This window comes from Juglans microcarpa x Juglans regia, chromosome 8S, assembly GCF_004785595.1.
Source record: "Juglans microcarpa x Juglans regia isolate MS1-56 chromosome 8S, Jm3101_v1.0, whole genome shotgun sequence".
NCBI lineage: Eukaryota > Viridiplantae > Streptophyta > Magnoliopsida > Fagales > Juglandaceae > Juglans > Juglans microcarpa x Juglans regia.
The window spans coordinates 13,556,470-13,579,997 of record NC_054609.1 but is presented as its reverse complement, the minus strand read 5'-3'; the positions used below and the strand labels follow the sequence as shown (position 1 = coordinate 13,579,997).

General features: G+C 36.8%; 3 protein-coding genes across 3 annotated transcripts; 2 read left to right on the top strand and 1 right to left on the bottom strand.

Annotated features, from left to right (window-relative positions):
- Positions 1-1,527: 1,527 nt before the first annotated feature.
- Positions 1,528-4,655, top strand: LOC121245055 (probable disease resistance RPP8-like protein 2). Its single transcript, XM_041143333.1, has 2 exons — positions 1,528-2,347; positions 2,435-4,655. Exons 1-2 carry the CDS (start codon positions 1,762-1,764, stop codon positions 4,417-4,419), a joined length of 2,571 nt encoding a protein of 856 aa, XP_040999267.1. The 5' UTR covers positions 1,528-1,761; the 3' UTR covers positions 4,420-4,655.
- Positions 4,656-8,047: 3,392 nt separating this feature from the next.
- Positions 8,048-11,457, bottom strand: LOC121245053 (plant cysteine oxidase 3). Its single transcript, XM_041143330.1, has 5 exons — positions 11,231-11,457; positions 10,720-10,871; positions 10,273-10,435; positions 8,600-8,800; positions 8,048-8,440 (listed from the first exon to the last, which is right to left on the bottom strand). Exons 1-5 carry the CDS (start codon positions 11,436-11,438, stop codon positions 8,313-8,315), a joined length of 852 nt encoding a protein of 283 aa, XP_040999264.1. The 5' UTR covers positions 11,439-11,457; the 3' UTR covers positions 8,048-8,312.
- A 161-nt stretch (positions 11,458-11,618) lies between these two features.
- On the top strand, positions 11,619-20,912 carry LOC121245054 (protein MIS12 homolog). Its single transcript, XM_041143331.1, has 7 exons — positions 11,619-11,876; positions 11,977-12,034; positions 12,401-12,520; positions 18,737-18,832; positions 19,119-19,257; positions 20,399-20,533; positions 20,638-20,912. Exons 1-7 carry the CDS (start codon positions 11,755-11,757, stop codon positions 20,697-20,699), a joined length of 732 nt encoding a protein of 243 aa, XP_040999265.1. The 5' UTR covers positions 11,619-11,754; the 3' UTR covers positions 20,700-20,912.
- The last annotated feature ends 2,616 nt before the right edge of the window (positions 20,913-23,528 follow it).

The following is a 23,528-nucleotide window of genomic DNA, read 5'->3' as shown; positions in this document are numbered from 1 at the left end:
AGCTCATGAGAGATTGCAAAATATCAAATATAGTAGATTTTGTCTTCGGAATCTTAGCGTCAGACCACGTAAATATATATTAACATCTCTATTTACATTTTCTATATTTTATTTACTGTTTGAATCATAAATAAACATTTGAGTGTCGTACCACCATTCAAGCACCATTATAAGTCATTCAACCTTATTGTTGGCATCCGTCATTAAAGAAAAATTACATCAATAATACGTCCATTACTTATAATAGTCCTCACTTATGACGAAGAATTATCTTAAAAACATCAAAACTCAAACACAAAAGCATTGTTGGAAACAAAGATAGAATCAAAGCAAACAAAAAATTATAAAATAAAAATTATAAAGCTTACTTTTATACAACTCAATAAAATATTATTTTTTTAAAAAAATGGTTTTTTTTTTTTTTATTTGATGTATTTAAAAAAACCAGACCCACGTTAGAACGTCCCCGTGGCAGAAAGAGAAGGACTTGGATGTGATCGAAGACCAATATAATAGGAGTTAGAAAAAAAAATCATGTTTAGGACTTTTCAATGGGAAAAGGAGAAATTTTAGCACTTTGAGTTCTTGGCAACATCATCCAAATGGACGGAATTGGTTTGCGGTCAAGGAGGGTTGAGTTCATTAGTCAATGCCTTTGCTCTGATATCGTAAATATATATATATATATATTTAAATAATTTAATTAATTAATTCAGTACATATGTGAATAATCTCTTCTTCCTAAAATTGTTAAATTTTTTATTTTTCTTTTTTTTTAATCAAAATTTTTAAATCAAAGTCGGCATTTTTTTCATCTTTGATAGATACACATCAACGTTGGATTAGTAGTTATCATACTGTATTATAGACAGTGGTCTGATTCAATTTCACTTCTTCAATTTGGAGTAGAACATGTCAAGGTTGACGGCTTCTTGCTTGTGAAGGGAAACTATAGACCTGATTGAGGGTCAAAGAAGCAGACTTATGTTTCGATATTTTCTGTAGGCTGGACTCTTTCAAGTTGACTCAATACGTAGAATATTTAATTAAATAAAAGTAAAGTGTGGAGTCAGGATTCAAATCCGTTACTCTCAAAAGCTTTTTTCTCGAAAAAAAAAAAAAATGACTCAAAAGTTTTAGTTAATAGAAAGAAAGAAAGAAATTGATTATTTAATTTATATTCAAATAAGAAAAATAATATTTACAGTCGTTGAGTATATAATTCTTTTGAAAAAAATGAGTAAATACGAGATCTATATAAAAAAATTAATTTTTTAATCATAGACTCTACTCTATTTTAAAATGATTGTGTAGAGTTTGCGCACTTTATAATTGTATCTAACATTACTTTTCAAATAATACATTTCATTTTATATAGAATAATTATTTTTATCAGTCACTATTCATACTCTATAAAAAAAAATTATCAAATGTGAGGGTGTGAGGGTGAATAGTAACTTATATACAACAAATCCCTTTCGTATAATACCAATCCATTGACTAGTAGGCTATTTCACACGGTTTGCCACTTTAATATCTCTAGACCTCATCATCCAAAATAGCCGACATCTGGTCAGCCACAAAATTTTTCTGCGTTGATTTTTAGCACAAAATAACTACCAGAGATGAAAAACTAATGTCAGACAGCCTGAAAGCCTCCATGAAAATCTCAAAGAATACAGCGTATTCCTGCATAAAATATTTTGGTGAACTGTGAGAATCTCCAAGCCTTTGTGTTTTCAGTGACAAGTTAGCCTAAACATGACAGAGTACATAGTTTCCTTGGTACTAGATAAAATTGCAACCCACCTCATTGATGAAGCTGTTGCCTTGTCAAAAGTCAGTACACAAGTTGAATGGATCGAAGACGAATTGAGGCGAATCCAATGCTTTCTTAAAGATGCTGATGCAAAGCAAGATGGTGATGAAAGAATTAGAAACTGGATAGCAGACATTCGGGATGTTGCTTATGACAGTGATGATGTTATTGACACCTACATCCTCAAAATGGCACAACAGAGAAAATTCTTGTGTTTTGACTGCCACCCTTTTATGTTGGGCAGGTTCATAGCTCGCCACAAGATCAACAGGCAGATCAATAAGGTCAAAACTAAAATTCAACATATCAATTACAGTAGAGGAACTTATGGAATTGAAAATTTAGGGAGAGGGGGAGAAGTGACAGGTCTTGCAGTTGGTAGGCTTCGGGAGAAGAGACGATCGTCTCCTCATGCTTGTGAAGAGGACACTGTTGGTTTGGTGGAAGACATAAACATGTTGGAGGCAAGAGTGATCCATGGGGAGTCGCGGCGATCAGTAATTTCAATCATTGGTATGGCAGGCGTAGGTAAGACTACACTTTCCAAGAAGATTTACCATTCTAGCTTTATCAAGAAGCGTTTTGATTATTGTGCCTGGGTTTATGTTTCTCAAGAATATAGAGTCAAGGAGATCTTGCAATATTTAGGCAAAACAATATTGGGGCTTGGAAAAGCAGACTTTGACACAATGAGTAACGAGGATTTGAAGGAACTCTTGTCAAAATTCTTGGAGGAGAGGAGGTATATCATAGTGCTTGATGATATTTGGAAAATAGAAGTTTGGGATGATCTCAAAGCAGCCTTTCCAGATGCAGAGAATGGAAGTAGGATAGTGTTAACGACCCGTTTCAAAGATGTTGCTTTACATGCTGATCCAAGAAGCCCGCCACACGAGCTATGCCTTCTTAGTGATGAGGATAGCTGGAAATTGTTGTCCAAAAAGGTGTGCCTAGAATGGAACTCCACAAGAACTTTACCTCCATGGTCTGAAGAGCTTGGCAGGCAGATTGTGAAAAAGTGTGGGGGCTTACCTCTTGCTATTGTAGTATTGGGAGGTCTCCTGTCCAGAAAAGAAGCATCCTACAGTGAGTGGCTCAAAGTGTTGCAGAGTGTGCATTGGCAGCTAACACAAGACCCAACTCTATGTGCTGACATCTTAGCATTAAGCTATCATGACTTACCATACTACTTGACACCATGTTTTCTCTACTTGGGTCTTTTTCCTGAAGACTTTGAGATTTCGGCCAGAAGGTTGATCTTGTTATGGGTCGCAGAGGGATTTGTACAGCCAAGAGGCCAAGAACCATTGGAAGATGTTGCAGAGGATTACTTGGAGGAACTAATAGGAAGGAGTATGATTCAGGTTGCAGCTAGGAAATCAAATGGAAGAATTAAAACATGCAGTATACATGACCTTTTAAGGGAATTTGCAATATCAAAAGCTAAGGAGGATCGATTTCTTGAAGTCATTCATCAGGATGTCAAAGTTAAGTCCTTCACAAGAGGTCGTCATCTTTCTGTACACGGCAGAGTTCCCCCTGCATTAAAAAACACTTCAAAGGTCCGCTCCATACTGTGCTTTGACCTTAATGAACCCGTTTTCAGAGAAATGAAGAAATTCAAACTCCTGCGAGTTCTTGACTTAGAAGGCATTCATATAGCTAGGCTTGACTCAGCTATTGGAAAGCTTGTTCATTTGAGGTATTTGGGGTTAAGAGGTACATGGCTAAAAACACTCCCTTCGTCAGTTTGCTATCTCGTGAAATTGCAGACTTTAGATCTGAGATCAACTTTAGTCAGTCCTATTCCTGCTGTGGTTATCAAACTGCAGCAACTAAGACACCTATTTGTCAATGAATTTAGGGAGATTGTGCCAAGCCCACCACCCTCTAGAACATTTCTTGCAAATCTCCAAACTTTACATGGGTTGTCCATTAATGGGACTGAAAGTGTAGAGAATGTTTTAAACAAGCTAACCAACCTAAGAGAACTAGGATTGTGCGGAGAACTAGAGTTGCAAGAAAAAGCTTTAGCCATGTGGATTTTGAACCTGAAGGGTCTCCATTGTTTGAAGTTGCACGCAGCAGGAAATGCAACAGGATTTCCTGCTGCCATCCCAAACTTGGACTTCTCATCTCACACTTATCTCCACAAGCTGCGATTAGTTGGACTTATGAATAAGACACAAAAGTTTCCACCAAACCTCACCGAGTTGTCCTTACAAAACTCCTTTTTGACTGAAGACCCCATGGAAAAGCTGGAGAAGCTGCCAAACCTGAGAGTTCTGAAATTGAAGCAGTCATCATATGTTGGAAAAGAAATGATTTGCAGTAGCGGGGGTTTTCCACAACTGCAGATCTTGAAACTCTCTTTTCTTTCCTCAGTAGAGATGTGGCGAATAGCAGAAAAGGCAATGTGCAGTCTGAGAGAATTAGAGATTGTTCAATGCAAGCGGTTGAAGATTGTTCCAAGAGGACTATGGCCAGTAAGTAGTCTTTGCATTTTAAGATTGGGATATATGCCTTTTGATATTGAAATGAAGGTTCAAGAACGTCAGGGTGAAAACTGGTATAGAATTGAGCATACACTTCCATTTTGAGGAAAACATCTTTGCTATAGCCTTGAGTCATATGTATCTTAGCTTTACTAATGTTTTGGTTTTATCCCCATGTTATTGCCTTTTTCTTTTCATGGCAAGTAATGTTTTCAATTACCTTAGAACAAATAATTAAACAGGTTGTAGGAATCAGATTTCTGGCAGGCAAGGAGAAATGGGGCCACCAGAGTAATCTTGATCTCATGTTCTCTTGCTCAAAGAACTGCTGCATTTATGGATATCCTCGTTTGGATTCAGAGATGAGTTGAATAAAATATTGTTAGAATATTATTTTTAATATTATTATTATTTTGAGATTTGAAAAAATTAAATTATTTATTATATTTTGTGTGAAAATTTAGAAAAATTATAATAATGAGATGGAATGAGTAGAGGTGAGTTTTGAATTCAAACGAGGCCGAGTCAAATTCGAGTGAGTGGAGAGTGATCAAGTCTTGTTTGCTAATTTTTATTCCAACAAGTGTTTGCAAGCATGCAAATCTTCTTTAGCTGTACTTTTCTACTTCAGAATCTTGCTACAATGAGCAAGATAGTTTTCATCTTGCAGAGACACTTTTTCCATTTTTGACTATTTGGGATACAACTTTTTATTGCAAGTTGAAAAATATCATGCAATTTATAATTACATCCTCGAGTAATTTCTCCTCATAATTAATCAACAAAAACTAGCAAAATAAATAAATAAATAAATAAATAAAATAATAATAATAAAATCTCACTTATTTCGCAGTCTCACTAGCTGGGCCGCTTCCCTTGAAACTATAGAAAACATTATATTTCAAGAATTTTCCCCTTTAGGGTTGAGCATTGTAATTGATTTTTATAAGTAAATGGTTAGATTAAAGTTAGTTATGTTATTCATATATAATAGGTTGTCAATTCTTGGTTGGAAAATGATTTACCTAACAGGTTGCAAGTCTCGTGCATTTTTTAAAGAAAAAGTAAGAAAAATCTAAGACTCACATGAAAAAATTAACTTTTTCCTAGTAAACCATATTTTTTTTTCAAAAGAGGTGCACGGAGATAACGCACTCTAAAATTATATCTAGCATTACTCTTCTTTATTGCCATGCATATCATTTACTATGCTTGATTGACACTTTGTGGAACTTGGGAGCGTATGATATGCTGGTGAAGCTTTCAGATTACCTCAAGGCCAAGAAAGAGCTATTTCTCAACCTTTAATAAAAAGAAATTTGGAAAGGGCAATCTCTCAACCTTCCCTTCTGGATAAAAGGTACTGGATCTGAGTTGTCATAATGGATTCAATCATCTGAGCTTCAAACCAAGTAAATGCAGGAAAATCTTGATGAACCTTTGCTTGAGCCAATCAGCATAGATTTGATTTTTCAAGCACTAGGTGATAATTACTACCACGAGTCTCATTTTGACTTGACATTACTTTTGTCTCCTGAGTGAACAACAAATTTCTGCTCTGATCTGTCACCTACTTCCAGACCTGAACCAGTATCTTTTCTGGTTTTTCCATATCCTCAGCCCTTGTGAACAACTGAATTTAGAATCTTAGCAAGAATGAAAGTTTGCTTTCTGCATTATTATGGTCATGCAATGCTCAAACCAAACCCCTGGAATCATTCTATTTCTCTTCCTCAGCAAATCAAACTTTTATTAGTTATTAATAGAAGAGTACAGAGAAGGAAAAAAGTCACACATGAACAACAACCAAGTTAGAATTAAGAGGGGGGGGGGGGGGGGGTGTTGGGCATGAAGACCAACACAAGATTAGTGGTCCTAAAAGAGAGCTTTCTTGCATGATCTAGGAGGGGAAGGAATCAGAGATACATCAGTGATTCTGTTAACAAAGACAACAGACTGCAGTTGGAAGTGAGCAGATTCTCTCCCTCTCTAAACATTATAGGAAACACACGTTGAACTGTTTGCCATTACAATTAATCTACAGTACTGGCATCAGATTCTTTAGAATAGAGAACATCATAACATTTATAGAAAAGCCTCCAAATTCATATAAAACCCCTCATAGTAGAATCCAGAATAATTTTTTTACTCTCAAGAAATTGTCTTGTTCCAAAATTGAGAAAGAATGGAGAGAGTAATGCTTATGCCATCTAATTATGTAGGATGAGGATGATCTTCTTCCATCGCTTGAAATGGAGTATCATTTAACGTGAAACTTCGCTTATTTTGGCGCTTATCCATTGAGTATAAAATGTGGACTATTTTGTATCATCTCGCTTGTCAATATAATCTTTCTTGAAGCACAAATGACCAAAACAATTCAGAATTTGCATTAAATGGATACTCTCCACGCATGCAAAATTAAAGTAAGATAGCAGTATCAAACTCTGGCACTTCAATGTACACATGGAAGTTGGAACTCTTTGGTCATGGGGCCGGCTAGAAGGGGGATTGATCACAATGTTGTTTAAAACGCGCTTGGGAATCAGATGCTGTTGATTCACCAACAAAACTCACCAGGGTACTCGAATTGATCAAAATATCAAATGTTCTAATTGACCATGCACCTTCATGATCTTCAGGTATTCGTAAATTTATCAAACAAGTTCTGCACGCACCACTAACCACACTTTCCTTGTTACCAAAAAACCCAACAATGGTAAAGAAACTTGACTATCATTTAGTTAAAACTGACTTGATCATCCGTCAGTTGGCCGCTTCCCTACAGACCAATCCATCAGATACCTATGGTTTGATAATTCAATAACCACGTGAATTTGTTACCTGTTTACAGTAATTTTCACAGCACTTCGAGCATTTCTCTATATAAAACAAGGCCCTCCAACTACTTCCACACGCACAACATTTGTTATCCTTCTGAACACTATGTCAAAGCTTCCCATGGTTACCTCATTTCATTTCCTTCACTTTGTTCCCTCCTTATCCTCATCTATTCCTCCATAGCATAAACATCCAAGGCAATGCCTTGGATTTGAAGTTTTGAACTTCCCTTCTAGCGTTTCAGTCTTTCAGAACCCTTGGAGGCACAACCGCCCCAACAGTTCTAGCATAATTGCGTTGGTGGATATGCAACATGAGACGTGGGATGGGGTCAAATTTAACTTTCAAGTTCTATCTAAAGGCTTATAGGTTTGGGATTCTACCTACTAGACCACATCATCAACTATTTTAAATTCACTCAAAATAAATAAATAAATAAAGAAGAAGAAGAAGAAGAAGAAGAAGAAGAAGAAGAAAGATTATTGTTTAGAGAGTATGGACAAGGCTTTGTTATAATACTCCTTGTGAGGTATGCTTACGATAATGCTTCACGGATCCCACCTAAAAGGCTAAAATTTATTTATAAATCTCCTCTTGAGATAGACTTGGAATTATAATTAGTGGGTCCTAGTGACTCCTCTCTCCGTTGTAAATTTACAGGGCACTACACCTGCTCTAATAGGTGGGTTCAAAAATGGAAGAAAGATTTGGGGCAAGACCAGATTGTTAGCAGATACAAGGGTGGACTGAAATAATTACAGATTGTTAGCAGATACAAGGGTGGACTGAAATAATTACACCTCTGTGTGTGTGTGTGTATAAAGAGCATAATATACAAAACTGAGTGATAAAGAAATGCCAATGATACACGTAACATCACGATTGGTTTATCTAAAACCCTTGCAAAAAATGACATACTAGCTTAGAGATTACTCATTCAATTCATGTTACGGTTCTATGAACAAAATTCTACATCTCAAGTAAATTTCTTCATGAAAATATAGGGGAGAATCATCTATAAAGCACGCTTCATCAGCATTTTAGTGCCTCTTTTGTAAGACTGGCAGTAACCATGGCAATAACATTTGCTGCAGTCCAAAACTTGAACTGAAAGCAATGAGAAACTTGGGCTACCTACCAACTGGATGCGGTAAGGGCTATGCCTGAATAGCTGGGCCAGCATATTTTCCCTGGCGCATATAGAGATCATCTGGTGTTTCTATCTCTGCAAGCCATGCATAGTCCTCTTCTTTTCCATTAATTATACCAGCTCCATTTCTTGCTGCTGCAGTAATATGTTTAACAGCTCACTCAAGTTAGTTGCCATTTTCATGTAATAAAATAAGAAGGAAAAAAAGTATGAATTACTGAGTTATATGTGCATATTGTAGAAGGGCAAAGGAGCAAAAGCAAAAAAGTAAGATGGTTACTTCAAGTTACTTACAGAAGGTTGAGTATGGGTAGTCATGGTAGTAAGAACATTTTCTGCCTGCTGCCTCTCTGTAGGGAGGTGAGAGGATGTCAAGCACAGCACAAGGGGTGAGTGCCGTAAAACAATGCAAATTACCCCCACTCATTGGGTACAGAACAGTTGTTTCACATGGTGCTGCTAAAACTTTATCAACTGCCAACTTTGCCAATCTAACTGCAAATGAAAGAAGTTTTCATCAAAACTTCAAATTATTGACCCTTAACATCCTGAAATCAAGAACATGGGATGGGACTATCTTTCCTTCAAGAAGTTCACATGCTACAACTTTTTTGGTTCCTAAGTAAAAAAGGACATGTCCATCTCATGAAATTTGGCTAATTCACGATAAAAGAAAAAGCCATCCTGTAGGAGTGGAATCACTCTCTCTTTCAGTAAGTGGTCGCCATGCAAATCTGACATGCAGACCAAAGATTGGCCATGGGCTGGTGATTGCAACAATTAGGGAGATTGTCGATGAGTCCAGCCCTCATTTCACCATGAGGTGTGCAGGAGGGTCATGCAATAGTGATTGTTGATGAGTCAAGCCCAAATTTCACCATGAGGTGTTCAGTACAGTCATCAGAAGTTCATTATTTGACTGTGACAGTTATCTAACTGGCTGGTATTTTCCATAGGATCATCTAAATAAAAAAGACAGCCCAAACTGATGGCATAAAATTTAGCGCGTTGATTGATTTATTAATGACTGCTTGGCACAAATCAATTTCGCAATGAGCCAACGATTTGAGCTGAGACATTTGAGTAGAATACATAAAAAAAACAAAAGAGAGAGAGAAAGCTTTAGGCTATGTTTGGCAAGTGAGAGTACCTCAAGTACTCTCACTACTATTCCTTACTTTATTATTACTTTTCACCTACTTTTTTACTAATCATTACTTTTTACCTACTATTCATTATTCTATTATTACTTTTTCACTACTATTCACAAACATTCTCAACACTTATCAGGTATTCTCACTACCCAAACGTAGCCTAATCATATCAACACTACTAATAACAAAATCCCATCTTCACCGTTTCTAACAAAATTCCTAAGAAGATAATGTCTCTGTTAGTGCTTGTGTTACTCAAGCAGGAAATTGCATACCTCCTACTGTCAGCTCTGAGTTGAGGAGGTAAAAGGAAAAAAAGAGAAAAAATTAACGAATCAAGTTAACCTTTAGCAACAATATACTAGGTCTATTTTTGGTGTAATACGTGTCCATCAGGTTTATCTGGCTGGAAAATGGTATTTGAAAAGAAATTAAATGCTTTTACACAAGGAGCTTACACTTCTATTCCTTTTCGATAAGTAAGGTAACACATTGAGCTTATCCTGATCCCAAATCATTTCAACATGACCAATTAAATCGGTTAATGATAAGTAAGATAACAAGCTGAGCTTATTCTGGTCCCCAATCACTTCAACATGACCATAAAAGTGGTTAATTATGCAGTGACTTCTGAGATTAGAGACCCTTTGTGTAATAGGGAGTTACACAAAGGAGCCTTTTCAGATAATTTCTCAAAGTAGGATAGAGACTTCATAAAAGCAACTACTAGATGGGATATCCATAATAATCAAGCAAAAATTGTTTTTTGGTAACTGTATGTCCTCACAAGCTGAAATAACTGAGAACACAGACCTGGAAAGGAACTTGGTCCCTTGCTTTCCTGGATTTGGGCAGGCTCAACCCAATCATAAGCTTTCACATGCAAAGAGCCATAGAGAACTTTGCTAAAAACGGTCATCCCTGGATGGTCATGTAGTGGAATAACTGCGGAAGTAGGAAAGCAAAATACACACATCTACAGATGAAATAAAAACATCATACTCAATATATTTTGAAACAGCTGCTTACAAACACACACACCGGCCATACATAAACCCCAGGCGAATGCATGCAAACAGGCAGTTCCAAAATCAGCTGTCAGATGATCTTAAGAATCAATCTGCAAACAAAATTCCTCAAAGGACTTCTTTTTCCAATGAATGAGAAAATATATACTAAAAAATGGTAAAATGATACACAGCCATACTTCAAGCTTCAACAACTTTTCATCCAGAAGATTAAGAAAATGCTAGAGCATACCGTAAAATCATTGCACTCATAAATATCCAGATAAGTTATTGGTTGTGCCCATCGTGCTACCCTGTTTAGCTGGCTAAGTCCGAAAATTCCATGTCCTCGATCATCATCTGACTGTTCCTCTTTAAGCCCAAGATCAGCTGGTCCTATTGTGTCTATTAAATAATGAGTATGAATGAGGTCAGAATCCACAATAAAAATCTAATGTCATAAAATTTGCCAATGCATTTAGTAAATCTTTGGTTAGAAATGGCTACAGTACATTGACGCCACCAATCAATTAAATGATTCCCCAAATACAAATTCGGCATCAGGGTCAAATTCTGTGCTAATTTCATTCACATGTAAACTGAAATTCCAAAAATCAACTCCAAAATGACCCTACAACATTATTATGAAATGTATTATTTAAAGCAAACGAAATTGAGACGAACTTTGCAAACTGCAACAAAACCTTGGAAAATTACATGTAATAACCATGTTTATTCATGGAGTTGATGAAATTGGGACAAACCCAGAAGAGAAGAGAGCCTATGGACAGCTTGAGAAGGGGGAAGTGGTGTCGGTGAGGGCGTGAAGGTCTTGCTGCAGAGGTCGTAGAGAGCCTGGACTTTGGAGGTCTTCTTGGTCATGCTTAGGTGCCTCAGAAACATGGAGCAACAGTCTTTGATTTGCAAAAATATCGTCACCTTATCGGATGCTTTTTGGAATTTTGAAAACATTTTGGCCTCGATTGAGATTTGAGAGTCGGACGAAAAAAAAAATAAAAACTTGACGGACAAAGGGAGAGAGAATGACAGCCAACAGAAGGAGTACAACCCGGCCCCAACGAATCGGTCCGAACCGGGTCGAGTCGGTTTTGCCCCTTTTTTTTTTTTTTTTTTTTTTTGAAATTTGAAAATCTCCTTTGTCATTGCCCTGTGCCAGAAGCTCCTCTCTTGTCTCCTTTTTGGCGGGAAAGCTCTCCGAGGTGAAGACACACACACTCTCTCTCTCTCTGTGTACTAAACTAGTATGTGTGCGTGGAAGTAAGGGAGAATGGAAGGCGGCGAAAGCGAGGCAATATTCGAGTCGCTGAATCTGAACCCCCAACTATTCATCAACGAAACCCTAAACACCGTCGACGATTTGGTCGATGACGCTTTCCATTTCTTTCGCGAGTATGCCTCTCTCTCTCTCTCTCTCTCAATCTAGATTAGTAATGTTCTCTTTCATTGTAGTATTTGCTAATCTGAATATGTATTCTTGATTACCCTGCAGACAAGCTTCGAACCGTTTGAACACCCACTCCACCGATAGATCCGAAGATCTAACCAAGGTTATCTTCTTTTTTTCGGTTTTTTCTTTTAAATTTTTGCTAATATTTCCGTTGTTACTCATTCTGTAAAACCGACATAATTTACTTTGGTTTTCTATTCGTTTTCTTTTTCGATTTCATTGTCAGTGTTAGTGAATTGAATGGTTAGCTGTGTAAGCTGAAGCATGTCCTATTAAATTGAGAAAAAAAAAAGGCTGGAGTTTACCCATTTGTACCGGACGGAAACTTTTGAAGCACTACTACGAAAAGTGATAGTTCTTTTTTTATTAGTTAATGTCAACTGCTAGTAAAACTTCACTGTGGCTGTAATTGCTTGTTCTCGCGCGTAAAGTATTTGATTTGTTTTGCTTCTTTGGATGGCTGTAGGGTATTGATACTGTACGCAGTATTGTTCAGTCGGTTTTGGATAAGCGGCTGGCTATGTGGGAGAAGTACTGTCTTCGACACTGCTTTGCTCTTCCTCAAGGGTTTTCCTTACCGAAAGCTGTATGTTCTGTCTGCTAATTGGTGCACTTGGGCAATGGTCAACCATAATATTTTTGTTGTTGTTGTTGTGTTGTCTTCTTTATTTTCTTACTGTTAGTTTCAACTGCTGTAAACTGTTAAGCGTTTTCATAGGATGTTGACTGATTGGGGAGTTGTACCATTGCATTTTTTGTCTGAGACATTGTGTCCTCATGCAACTTCTTCTCTAGGATGTTACTTATGGACTAGTACTACTCGCAGTCCATTTTAGCTTTGTCTACCCTTATTGTGACTATAATGATATTTTTATCCGAGGGTACCACATCAGTTTTCGTTGTGAGGGTAACACTCACTAATCACATTATAATATCTATTCTATCAATCTATGTGAGCAATTTATATATTAGCCTATGGCATTGTACTATAATCCTATGCCCACTTTCCTGTTCCCATTCTTCATTCCACAGCAATCCCCATTTTAGGTTGGAAAATTCTACAAACTACACTCTCATCTCACTCTTATTCCACTACGATGTTGTGGTATAGCCCATCAACCTTTGAATTTTCTTTGAACAATATAAAGATGATCCAAGGATGATGAAAAGTGCCACATTTTACATAATGGGATGAAAGTGGGATAACAATATGGTCTGTTGCATTGCTCTTCTAGGTAACATTCTTTCTAGAAAAAGATTTGTTGCATCGCAGGTATTTTCTATCTTCTCAAAGGAACCCCATCAAGTTGATGCTTCTGCCGAGCTTCTGAATCTCTCTAGTGGTTCACCCCAATGGAACATCACTTTCCTTAGAGCCGCCCAAGATTGGGAAATTGACACATTTACAGATTTCTTCAATCTTTTACACACTTGTAGAATGTCTAGAGGTGCGGATAAGATGATATGGTCACCATCCAAGAAGAGGAGATACACTGTACTCTATAAGTATCTTATGACACACTCTACAAGAACCTTCCCATGGAAGAACATATGGAAGACTAAGGCCCCCTTAAAAGCTTCTTTTTTTGTATGGACAGCTTCGTTAGGGAAGATTCTCACTTTATATAATCTAAGGAAACACCGCTTCATTGTATTGGATTGGTGCTGCATGTGTAAGAAAAGTGATCAGTCTTGTGGATCATCTATTATTGCATTGTGATGTAGCCATGAGTTTATGGAACGATATCTTGGCGAGAGTGGGACTCATTTGGGTAATGCCAAGAAGGGTTGTTGAATTTTTGGCCAGTTGGCAAGGAATCCGGGGTGATTCTCAAATTGCAGCTATGTGGAAGATGATACTGACCTGTCTATGGTGGTGCATATGGATGGAGAGGAACAGTCGGAGCTTTGAGGATCGTGAACGGACAATGATGAGCTTAAAACTTTTTTTCTGCACACTTTATTCCATTGGTCGATTATAATAGACTTTAATGGCATGAACTTACATGATTTTCTAGTATCTTTAGGCAGTCCTGCCTAGGTGTGGCTCTTGTATATGTCCTGTTTACTTGACTTCACCTATTATCAATAAAATACTTATTTACTGATAAAAAAAAAAAAATGATGCTTCTGCATCATGGTCATTAAGATTGATTTTGTTGCATATATATATATATATATTTTTTTTTTTATAAGTATTTTGTCGCATATGTGCTAGAAGCATCACCTTTATTAGCATAATTGACAAACTAATTGTTAGGGGAACTGAATATTGGAGTAGATAATCTTATGCTTCATTGTGCTATTTGCCCTATTTGAGCGGGTGGCACCCCTCCCACCTTGCCCCCGGCCCCACCTAGGCGGGTGGCAATATTCCACCTCTCCCCTAGCCCCACACAATCACTTAATTGTTCGACATTTGAAACCCCAAATAGGCAAAAACACCATTAAAATACATATCGAAGCTATAAAAACACAGATCCAACTGCAAATCTATAGATCTAAAAAAAATACACAAATCCAAAAGATATACAAATATCTAAAACCAAAGGAAAAAAAAGAAAACAAAGAGAATAAAATAAAAAGATATGGAGACCATAGACTGGCCGTGGGAGACGTGGCTTTGGGTTTGTGCCCCGCCAAAGAGGAGGAGGAGGAGGAGGAGGGAAGAAGAGAAGGTGGAGGCATGGGCTGGAAAAAAAAAGAGGGGTTGGGGACTTTGGGATACATTAAGGTTGATTTATTTGCATTGGATACAACGAATAGAAAAGGTAATGTTGAAGGGGAAAATTGATCAAATGCTTCATTTCTGACTTCTTCTCTTTGAAGTCAACCAAATCATTTGAGTGTACATGAAAAATAATTAACCATTTTTTTTTGTTGAAAGTATCTTCCATGCAAATTTCTACCAATTGATATTCCTTAATGGTATTCCTTGATGACATGTGAACCATTTAATTAATCAGATTTTGTTATCTGTGCACTTGGATTTGGGTCAGATGAGAGGGTGAACCAATCAAAGAGATCTTTTGTCAACATAAAATAGCCTAATAAAGCCCCTTTTCTTTTTTCTTTGTTCTGCAAAAAAAAAAAAAAAAGAAAAAAAAAAGAAAAAGATTTAGGTTTAGATTTCAAGTACTTGATAATTTGATTAGTATTTTCTATTAAAATGCTCACAATAACAGTTTCTATCTACAAAAAGTGCTTCTGTTGTCAATGTTCTATTTATTATCATAATCTGTTTTACATATCTCTCTTCAGTTCTGCTCAAGAACTTGTCACCTCCATGAACTTCTATCAAGATATTTAACCATTAATTTAAAGGGATGGGCCAAATGGCACTTGAATCACTTAAAATAAGTACTAAAATTGGATGGTTCAGATATATATTGAGATCAAAGGGAGGCTTACAAAAGCAGCTTTTCGAAACTAAAGTTAGCAGTATCAGATGGCTTATAGATAAACTCGATCTCGACCTATGCTATCATGTAATTTACAAAGCATATCTTGTAATTTACAAAATGGCTTAGGGGTATCTAAGCCATTTTGCTTTGTATCAGATCGCTTTGTATAAACCCCTAGGGGTTGGCTGAAGTGGTAAAGGCCTTGGGCTGGGGGTTATGCTTCCCCTAGGTCTAAGGTTCAAATCCCATTGGGTGCAAACAATTTCTAGGGGCCATCGGACTGGGGGATTTTCCTCTTGAATTACCTGAAGTGCACTTGCGGAAAATTCCTTGCCGAGGGCCTGTGCACCCCCAGGATTAGTAGGGATGCTATTTCGGACACCCAGTGCCAATAAAAAAAAACATGATATGCTTTGTATAAGAAATCTGATCTGGTTACATATTGTGTTATCATCAACTTTCTTTAGTAGACCATCCTCATGTAATTTAGTATTCTTTTTTGCTATAAAAGTGATGCCGCAGAAATTTCATGGCTAGAGAAGAAGATATATTCTTTTTGAAAATAAGAAAGTAAAGCTATATGTTCAATTAGGTCTCGTTTGTTTTCACAGATGAGATGAGTTGAGATTAAAGTTAAAAGTTGAATAAAATATTGTTAGAATATATATTTTTAATATTATTTTTGTTTTGGGATTTAAAAAAGTTGAAAAAATTGTTTATTTTATTGTGTGGGAACTTTGGAAAATTGTAATGATTAGATGAGATGAATTGAGAGAAGTTGTGAAAACAAACGAGGTCTTAGTTTTAAGAAGGCTTTTTGGTCTAGAATGAAGCGTTGTCAGTAGGGCGCGAGAGGTCCTGAGTTCCTTTTGAGAGTTTTGAGTTTTAGTCCAGTTTGGGTACAGTATTGTTTGGTTTTGATGGGGCTGTGCAGGGAGGTTGTTATTGATCAGAAGGTTTTTGAGTTCAGAAAGGAGAATGAAAGGTGGTGGAGAATCACAGAGAGCAGTTGTCGTGTGGTGAAATACATCTCTTTGGATCATGAAACCATGGGATGGTTGGTCTCTATGGTGAAGGAATGTGCAGCATCACTGGGTTCTGCAGAGTTCTTGAGAACTCGTAGAAAAGGAAATATTGTGTTGATGGTATGGAGGGGTAGTAATTATTATGGCAGTTTTATTGCCCTCTCGGAATTTGGGCATGACAAGAGAAGAGGTCTGATTGTTGTGCCGAAAGGAAGGAAGGAAGGGGGAGGGGTGGAGAAATTTTGGAAATACAATGAAGGAGCTCAGTCCTCCTTTCTCTTCCTCTGTTTCGAAGGTGAGCCGTTAACCAGGTGTGTGTAACTTGTGAACTTTAAATGAAGCTTTACTAGGAAACTGGCTTTGGAGATATCATTTGGAGGGGGGATCATTGTGGAAGGATATTATTGATGCTAGATATGGTATTGGGTTGGGTGGTTGGTGCTCTAATGAAGTGAGAGGGGGGCATGGTGTGAGATTATGGAAGTATATAAGGAAGGGGTGGCCATGCTTTGCAAATCAAATTCGTTTTGTAGTTGGTGAGGGCAATCGAATCAGATTTTGGCGAGACGTGTGGTGTGGAGATCAGGCATTGGAAAGGGTTTTTCCGGCTCTATACCGTATTGCAGCTAATAGGGAGGCCTCAGTGGTGGATGTGCGGTTATTTTCTCATGGTATGCACCAATGGAATATTATGTTTAATAGGGATTTCCATGATTGGGAATTACCTAGTGTCTCAGTTTTTTTCAGCTTATTATATTTCACGGAGACTCCTAGGGCACAACGAGATAGTTTGAAGTGGAGGTCTAATAATCACGGGATATGTACAGTTAAGGCGTATTATAGCATCTTGACTACACATTTTGACAATACTCCGTTCCCACGGAAGAATATTTGGAGAGCTCGTGTGCCTTCTAAAGTAACTTTTTTTGTTTGGAATGCTGCTCTTGGGAAGATATTGACTACGGACAATATGAGAAAGAGAGGTTGTGTATTGATGGATTGGTGCTACATGTGTAAAAAGAATGGAGAATTTGTGGACCATCTCTTATTACACTGTGAGGTAACAAGGGCGTTGTGGGATGAGATCTTTCAAAGGGTTGATGTGGCTTGGGTCATGCCTATGAGGGTGGTGGATTTGTTGGGTTGTTGGACAAAGTTGCAGGGCTGTCAACAAGTGGCAGCAGTGTGGAAGATGATTCCGTTGTGCATTATGTGGTGTACTTGGACGGAAAGGAATGCGAGGTGCTTTGAAGATAAGTAGCGCACAATGTCCGAGTTGAAGAATTTTTTTCTTCACACTCTAATGTGTTGGTTTTCCACTATTGTTTTGCATGGAGACAATATTCCGGATTTCTTGTCTTTAATTTATCGTTCTTAGAATGTATTAAGAGCACTTATGTATACTTCCTGTGTACAAAGGCTATACCTTTTTCATTCATATATATAATATCTATCTTTTACTAATCAAAAAAAAAAAATGAAGTGTTGTTAGCAGATATTTATCAATGCTTGGGGGGGGAGGGGGGGGGGGATACAATTTGGCCAACCTACCACCTTTAATACGTTGAACCATCAAACTACGAAAATGTTGCAATGTACATCCCCCTTTAAGATCTGATCATCAAGATTATGAACATTATAACTTTTTGGTAGTCTGAGGGTACATCGTGTCAAAAGTGGTAATTTGCCTACGTAGTTTCGAAGTGAGTTTGAGTGTGTAAAGTGTGTTTTCGGAGAAGGGGAGAGAGGAGAGGGAGAGGGAGAGGAATTCCAGTGATAGATTTTAGGTGTTATTAACTGTGCCTTTTATTTTATCTTTTGAATCAGTTAGTCAAATTAGGAGCTGGGTTTTAAGGTCATAGTTCTGTAGCGAAATCAAGTCAAAACTCAAAAGTTGAGTGTTCTGGTTTATGAAAAGCATGCATTTCTAACATGAAGCTTTCTCTTTTTCTTTCCTTTTTCCTTCTGTTTTTCCCTAACTACTAGTTTTGTTATATCATTCACCACCATTGACAGCTGTTAAGATTCTTCTTTCTTGTAATCATTTTCTTTGGATATTGGAATACTTGAGCTTTTTCGTACCGTAACCTGCCAAATAAACCTTCAGAATCCCATGGATTTTTGGCTCTGGAAAAGAGACCACTTCGCTGTTTTTACCTTTTTGAAATATTAATCAAATGGCTAAGTTGTCCTCTTTTGATCAATTTAAACTTTTTGGACAATTGATCAGTTGACAGGTATCAAAGGAGTGGTTCTAAGCTCGAGTAATCATATTCTTTACACCACATTTTAGTTAATTATAGTTTTCTGTGCTATAAACTTTCTTTATTTATATCAACACTCCTCAAACATTAAAATAAATCTTTTTCCCAGGATGAACCAAACGGTGACGTTTTGATGTGTGAGGAACCACTCTGTGATACAGATCTTGAAGCACAGTTGGAATCCTTGAGGAATAAACTTGCTGTGGTAAAAGCTATCCAGCATGCTGCAAGTTTGCATGCAATTGTATTTTTTTCTATTATCACCCCCCCCCCCCCCCCAAAAAAAAAAAAGAAAGAAAAATTCTTCTCATCAACCACTGTTCACCACCCCACACCTTATGAAAAACACCCCCATACTCTATGAAAAACACCTCCACACCCTATGAAAAAGCTATAGGTGTGGGGTGTGAGAGTGAATAGTAGCTGATGCATAGTAAATAAAAAAAAAAAAAAAACACATATTTCCCTTTTGATGGGTATACGATGTACAGGTTGGGAGGGAGTCTGCTGTGCTTGAACGTGAGTTCCAATCATTAGAAAAGCTGTGTGCTTCTAGCAATCGGAGTGCTGGAATTGTCAATGAGGCATTAGAACTATACGAGACAAATTCTGCACATGACTTCTTCCAGGGTAATTAGATAAGCTTTCCAGATTACTTAAAAAAAAAAAAAAATTAGATAAGCTTTCCAGATCTACATTTTCTTTATTTAAGATTGCTGTGACATCCACTTTAATTTTATTCATGCACAATAACGGTTAGTGTTATGAAGTTAATCTTACAATACAGTAAATTCTTTTGGTAATATGAGACTTGAGTTTAGTTGTTCAATGAATGCCCTGATTATGAATTATCATCTCCACATTTGTTCATCTTCTGAAGTCAATTACATAAAAATCCTAGTCACTTGATAATCGACAAGAATCACTTGGACCATCTCCTTTTGCTCAGAGAGATCCTGCAGCAACTGCTACACTCTGAAGATTTCTTTTTATTATCACATTATTACAACTTCCAGAAATTTTTGAAAATGCACTTGTGTCTAAGTAGCCAGGAGTTAGGGGGAATATTTTAGTATTATTATGTTATTTTTTTAGTGGCATAATTGCTGGGACCATTTGAAGACTTGTATGAAAGTCCCAATTGCCAACCAGGTGCTTATAGAAAACTTGTGCCAATGTGCAATGGGGCACTAATGCTGCTTCAATCTATTTTCTTCTTTCCCCTTCAAGAAAAAATATTTTATTGATGTCCATCAAATACTTGTGAACATTCCTCCAATTGCAGAAATACCTGTTGTAAGCTGCCCTAAGTAAAAATTTGATGGTACTCTCTGAGATACTGCAGTTTGAGGTTGTCTTTTTTCTTTGTGTTTTTTCCCCTACGAGTGTGCTGTTTTTCCCCTTTGGGCCTTCACTTGGTATTACGAAGGGATGGGTCAAGTTGGGGTAGAGCCTGGGTTCAGAACTTACAAAGCGAAGAAATACCTCCTTGTCTGCACCCTCTATTAATTCTGCATTGTAAGGTTTTTTTTTTTTTTTTTTTTTTTTAATTAATTAATTTATTATTATTATTATTATTTATCTTGCTGTTAGCATTTTGATGATAGTGGAATGGAAGGTTTTCTACATTTAGGTTTTAAATTATTGTTAATTAATTGTTTTCAAGACTTATTTGTTAAATATTTCTCAAACATTTTTTAAGACACATTCTTATATATTATTCCTTTTTTTTTGTTATGAGTAAATTCTTATATATTATTCCTTCATGCAGAGATGGTGAGAACTGCATCAGAACTCCGGACACGAATGTTAAAGTTGAAGATGGGCAAATCAGTAGGGACTGAACAGACTAAAGCAGAGATGTTTTATAATCCAAACCGAGATTTGTCTAAGTTGGATAGCAAAGGTATCAATTACATCTAGTTGATGTTGTTTTGGTCCTACTGCAAGTAATATTACCTCTAGGGACAGAATATTTTCATGTTTGTGCTGAGACTTTTTTTTTGGCAGGCTCAACAACTGAAAAGTTGGAAGAACTCCAACAATTTTTAGCTGAAATGAAGAAATTGTAAGCATCTGTATTCCCTCACTCATGGACTGCAGATGTAATCGTTAGTATGTATTTTCCGATTCTGTTAGTTTTATCTTTCTGTGATTGTTCTAAATAAATCAATACGGTTGCAAGCTTAATCACATATGCTATGAACACATGCATTTTACCCTGATCGGTAAGGATAAAGCAATTTTTAGACAATAATGACTCAAGAATCCTCAAGAAAGAAAAATTACTACCAAAGGTCTAATTAGAGCCCATATCAAGTTCGGTAGCATATTCATATCATAGCTTCATCAATTAATCTTACTAATTTTCCTTTTGCTAAAATATACTTTGGTTCCTCAAGTTTTGGCTTGACAAATTTGGTGCTTGAAATTCAAATATGTGAATATAGTCCCATGGATGATATGGACGAACTGTGTAGGTAACAATATGGGTTAGAGTTACGGATGCTCTAATGTCCAAGTCATTTTATCTATTTACTAACCACTTTGTGGAGTTTTGATTTCAAGAAAATACACTTCACCCCAAAATTTGTAACAATGAACCGTCTATTAGAGTTTAGCTTGATCTATGGATTCCTTCATTACCATCTCTCAAACTCCAACTTTACCCTTTAGACACCAACAAGGTTTCAGAACTGAAGATGGAACAACCTTGAAGTTAGAACATCTTATTGCATTCTCTCACTCAAGTCTAAAATTCTGGAGATTCATATTTCCCAATATAATTTATCGACGATTGGAGACCAGCATAAATGGTTTCACCATGCTTCTGGTCGGTATTCTGTCAAATCAGCCTGAGCAGCTCTAGTTTCCGATTCAAGTTCTCCCCAATCATTCTTTGCCAAGTGAGGTCTGGAAAAGAAAAAACTTAAACTTACGATGCCAACCCGACTGAATTTCTTCTTATGAAACGTTGTTTCTAGCATTCTTTCAAGATCACTGCTGTAGTGAATATTGTATCTGTCCCTAAGGTCTCTGCCGTGGGGTGGTTCTCCCGTCATTAAAAAAAAAAAACACTGTTGTGTCTGTCCCTTACATGGAAGAGGGATCCCTTATCCACCCTTTTCTAAGATGAACTCCTGCATCCTGTGTTGGCAGTCTCCATGGCATTTGATGATAATCAGTGACCAGCTAGTTGGAAAAAAAAGCTCAAAATCCATCAATATATATTGGGATTCATACAGAGGAGTCTCATCAGTTGTAAGTCTTTGCCATACTGTCCCAGTGTCCCTAGATTGTATTTGGTTCTTGAGAAACCACTTATAGTTCACAACAACCTCTGCTCAAATCCAATTACCTTTGTTGTTACTGTTGTGAAAACGTTTAAGACAAGCTTGTACATCCAGAGTGATTAAGCAGCAATCTCCCATTCCTATCCCCAAATGGTCCCGGGGGCCAAGTCCTTCTGAGGACCAGTTGCTACCTCAGCATATATTCAAGGGCCTAAGATTCAGAACTTGTTGCTTATCTTATTTGCTTGGAGAAGCCAAAGATTAAAGACATTGTTGTCCACCACCTCAACGGTAAAGTCAGTATATGAAGTTCCAAATGAATGATAGTCCCTTTTACTAGTCCTTTATGTAAGGGTTTGAGAGAAATGGTTTTCCCTACCAGTGTGAAGTCGGAGACCATGTCAATACTTTGGGCTTAGATTCTAGTTTGATTGGGATTGTATTGTGAGGAGAGAAATTGAGTTTGTGAAATGAGGTGCAAGATGTTGGGGTTATATTGACAGAAGAGTTATGTTATGTACTAGACTTTCATCTCATTCCCTTCGCTCCATTGCTGACATAGATTAACTATTACTTTTTAAAATAATCAATTTAAGGGTTAAATTGATGCCTAGTCAACCAAGTAGAGTAAGAGAGATGATGGCGTAAGATATAACATTTTCCTTGATGGAATCTTTGCAAAACAAGAAGAGGTAGGCCAAGCAGCTATATACAAGATCATGCCCAAATGTATAGAATTAGAGAGGGTAAAAAACACAAACTGAAAATGATGAAAGATCAAGTGATGACGTGGAATCAAATGATCAAGACTGAAAATATCAAAGAGATGCTCAAAAAGGATACTGACTAGTAACAAGAATAACTCAAGCAGGAGGATGAAAAGATGTTGTTCAACAATGGAGAAAGAACCAAGAAATGCAAAATACAGATGTAGAGTACGTAAGTACTGTATAATCATTTTGAAAAAGAGCAAAAGTCTATTATTAAATAATTAATTTTTTCTTATGAATTCCATATTTACTCACTTTTACTATATACTCTACAACTGCATCATTTCTCTTCATTTTTTACATGACGAAATGATCAAGTTGAAGCTTTGAGTACTTTCTTTTTAAGGACTTGACTTTCCTTTACGGTGCTATGAGTGATTATAAGTTTTCACCATCAGTCTCAAAAGCCCCAAAACCAAAATCAGGAAATTGTTGTGCTGATGGAAGCAGTGCTCCAGGTTTTGTTGCTCTGAATGATTTCTCAAATTGTGCTCAACATCGTTTAGTTTCCGAGATTTGAATGCTTTCCTTCAGATCTCAGACATCAACTTCCAACTACTTAAGCTGGATTGGCTGACATTCTCAAGCTTACGTTTTACTTGATGGGCTTTTAGATAATATTATGACAAAGTACGAATTTATTGCAAAATAACAAAAACTTGAAAAAAGTCATCTTTTGATTATCCCAACCCTAAAGCCGGCAAGTAAAAGTGGTCATGACATCGAGAAATGATAGTTACAGTTGTAAGTGTACAAATACCGCACAATCATTTTGAAAAACATAAATAAATAGGAATTCACATGAAAAATAAATAAATAAATAAATTTATTAGTAAAC

What these genes read in the sequence shown, in the direction of transcription:
- LOC121245055 (XM_041143333.1), top strand. Translation starts at nt 1,762, where the DNA reads ATGACAGAGTACATAGTTTCCTTGGTACTAGATAAAATTGCAACCCAC. An exon ending in CATTGGTATGGCAGGCGTAG is followed by an intron (nt 2,348 to 2,434) that starts GTAAGACTACAC and finishes ATGTTTCTCAAG; the next exon opens with AATATAGAGTCAAGGAGATC.
- LOC121245053 (XM_041143330.1), bottom strand. Translation starts at nt 11,438, where the DNA reads ATGTTTTCAAAATTCCAAAAAGCATCCGATAAGGTGACGATATTTTTG. An exon ending in TAGGCTCTCTTCTCTTCTGG is followed by an intron (nt 10,872 to 11,230) that starts GTTTGTCCCAAT and finishes ATTATTTAATAG; the next exon opens with ACACAATAGGACCAGCTGAT. An exon ending in CTACCCATACTCAACCTTCT is followed by an intron (nt 8,441 to 8,599) that starts GTAAGTAACTTG and finishes ATATTACTGCAG; the next exon opens with CAGCAAGAAATGGAGCTGGT.
- LOC121245054 (XM_041143331.1), top strand. Translation starts at nt 11,755, where the DNA reads ATGGAAGGCGGCGAAAGCGAGGCAATATTCGAGTCGCTGAATCTGAAC. An exon ending in GATCCGAAGATCTAACCAAG is followed by an intron (nt 12,035 to 12,400) that starts GTTATCTTCTTT and finishes GGATGGCTGTAG; the next exon opens with GGTATTGATACTGTACGCAG. An exon ending in TGCACATGACTTCTTCCAGG is followed by an intron (nt 19,258 to 20,398) that starts GTAATTAGATAA and finishes TCCTTCATGCAG; the next exon opens with AGATGGTGAGAACTGCATCA.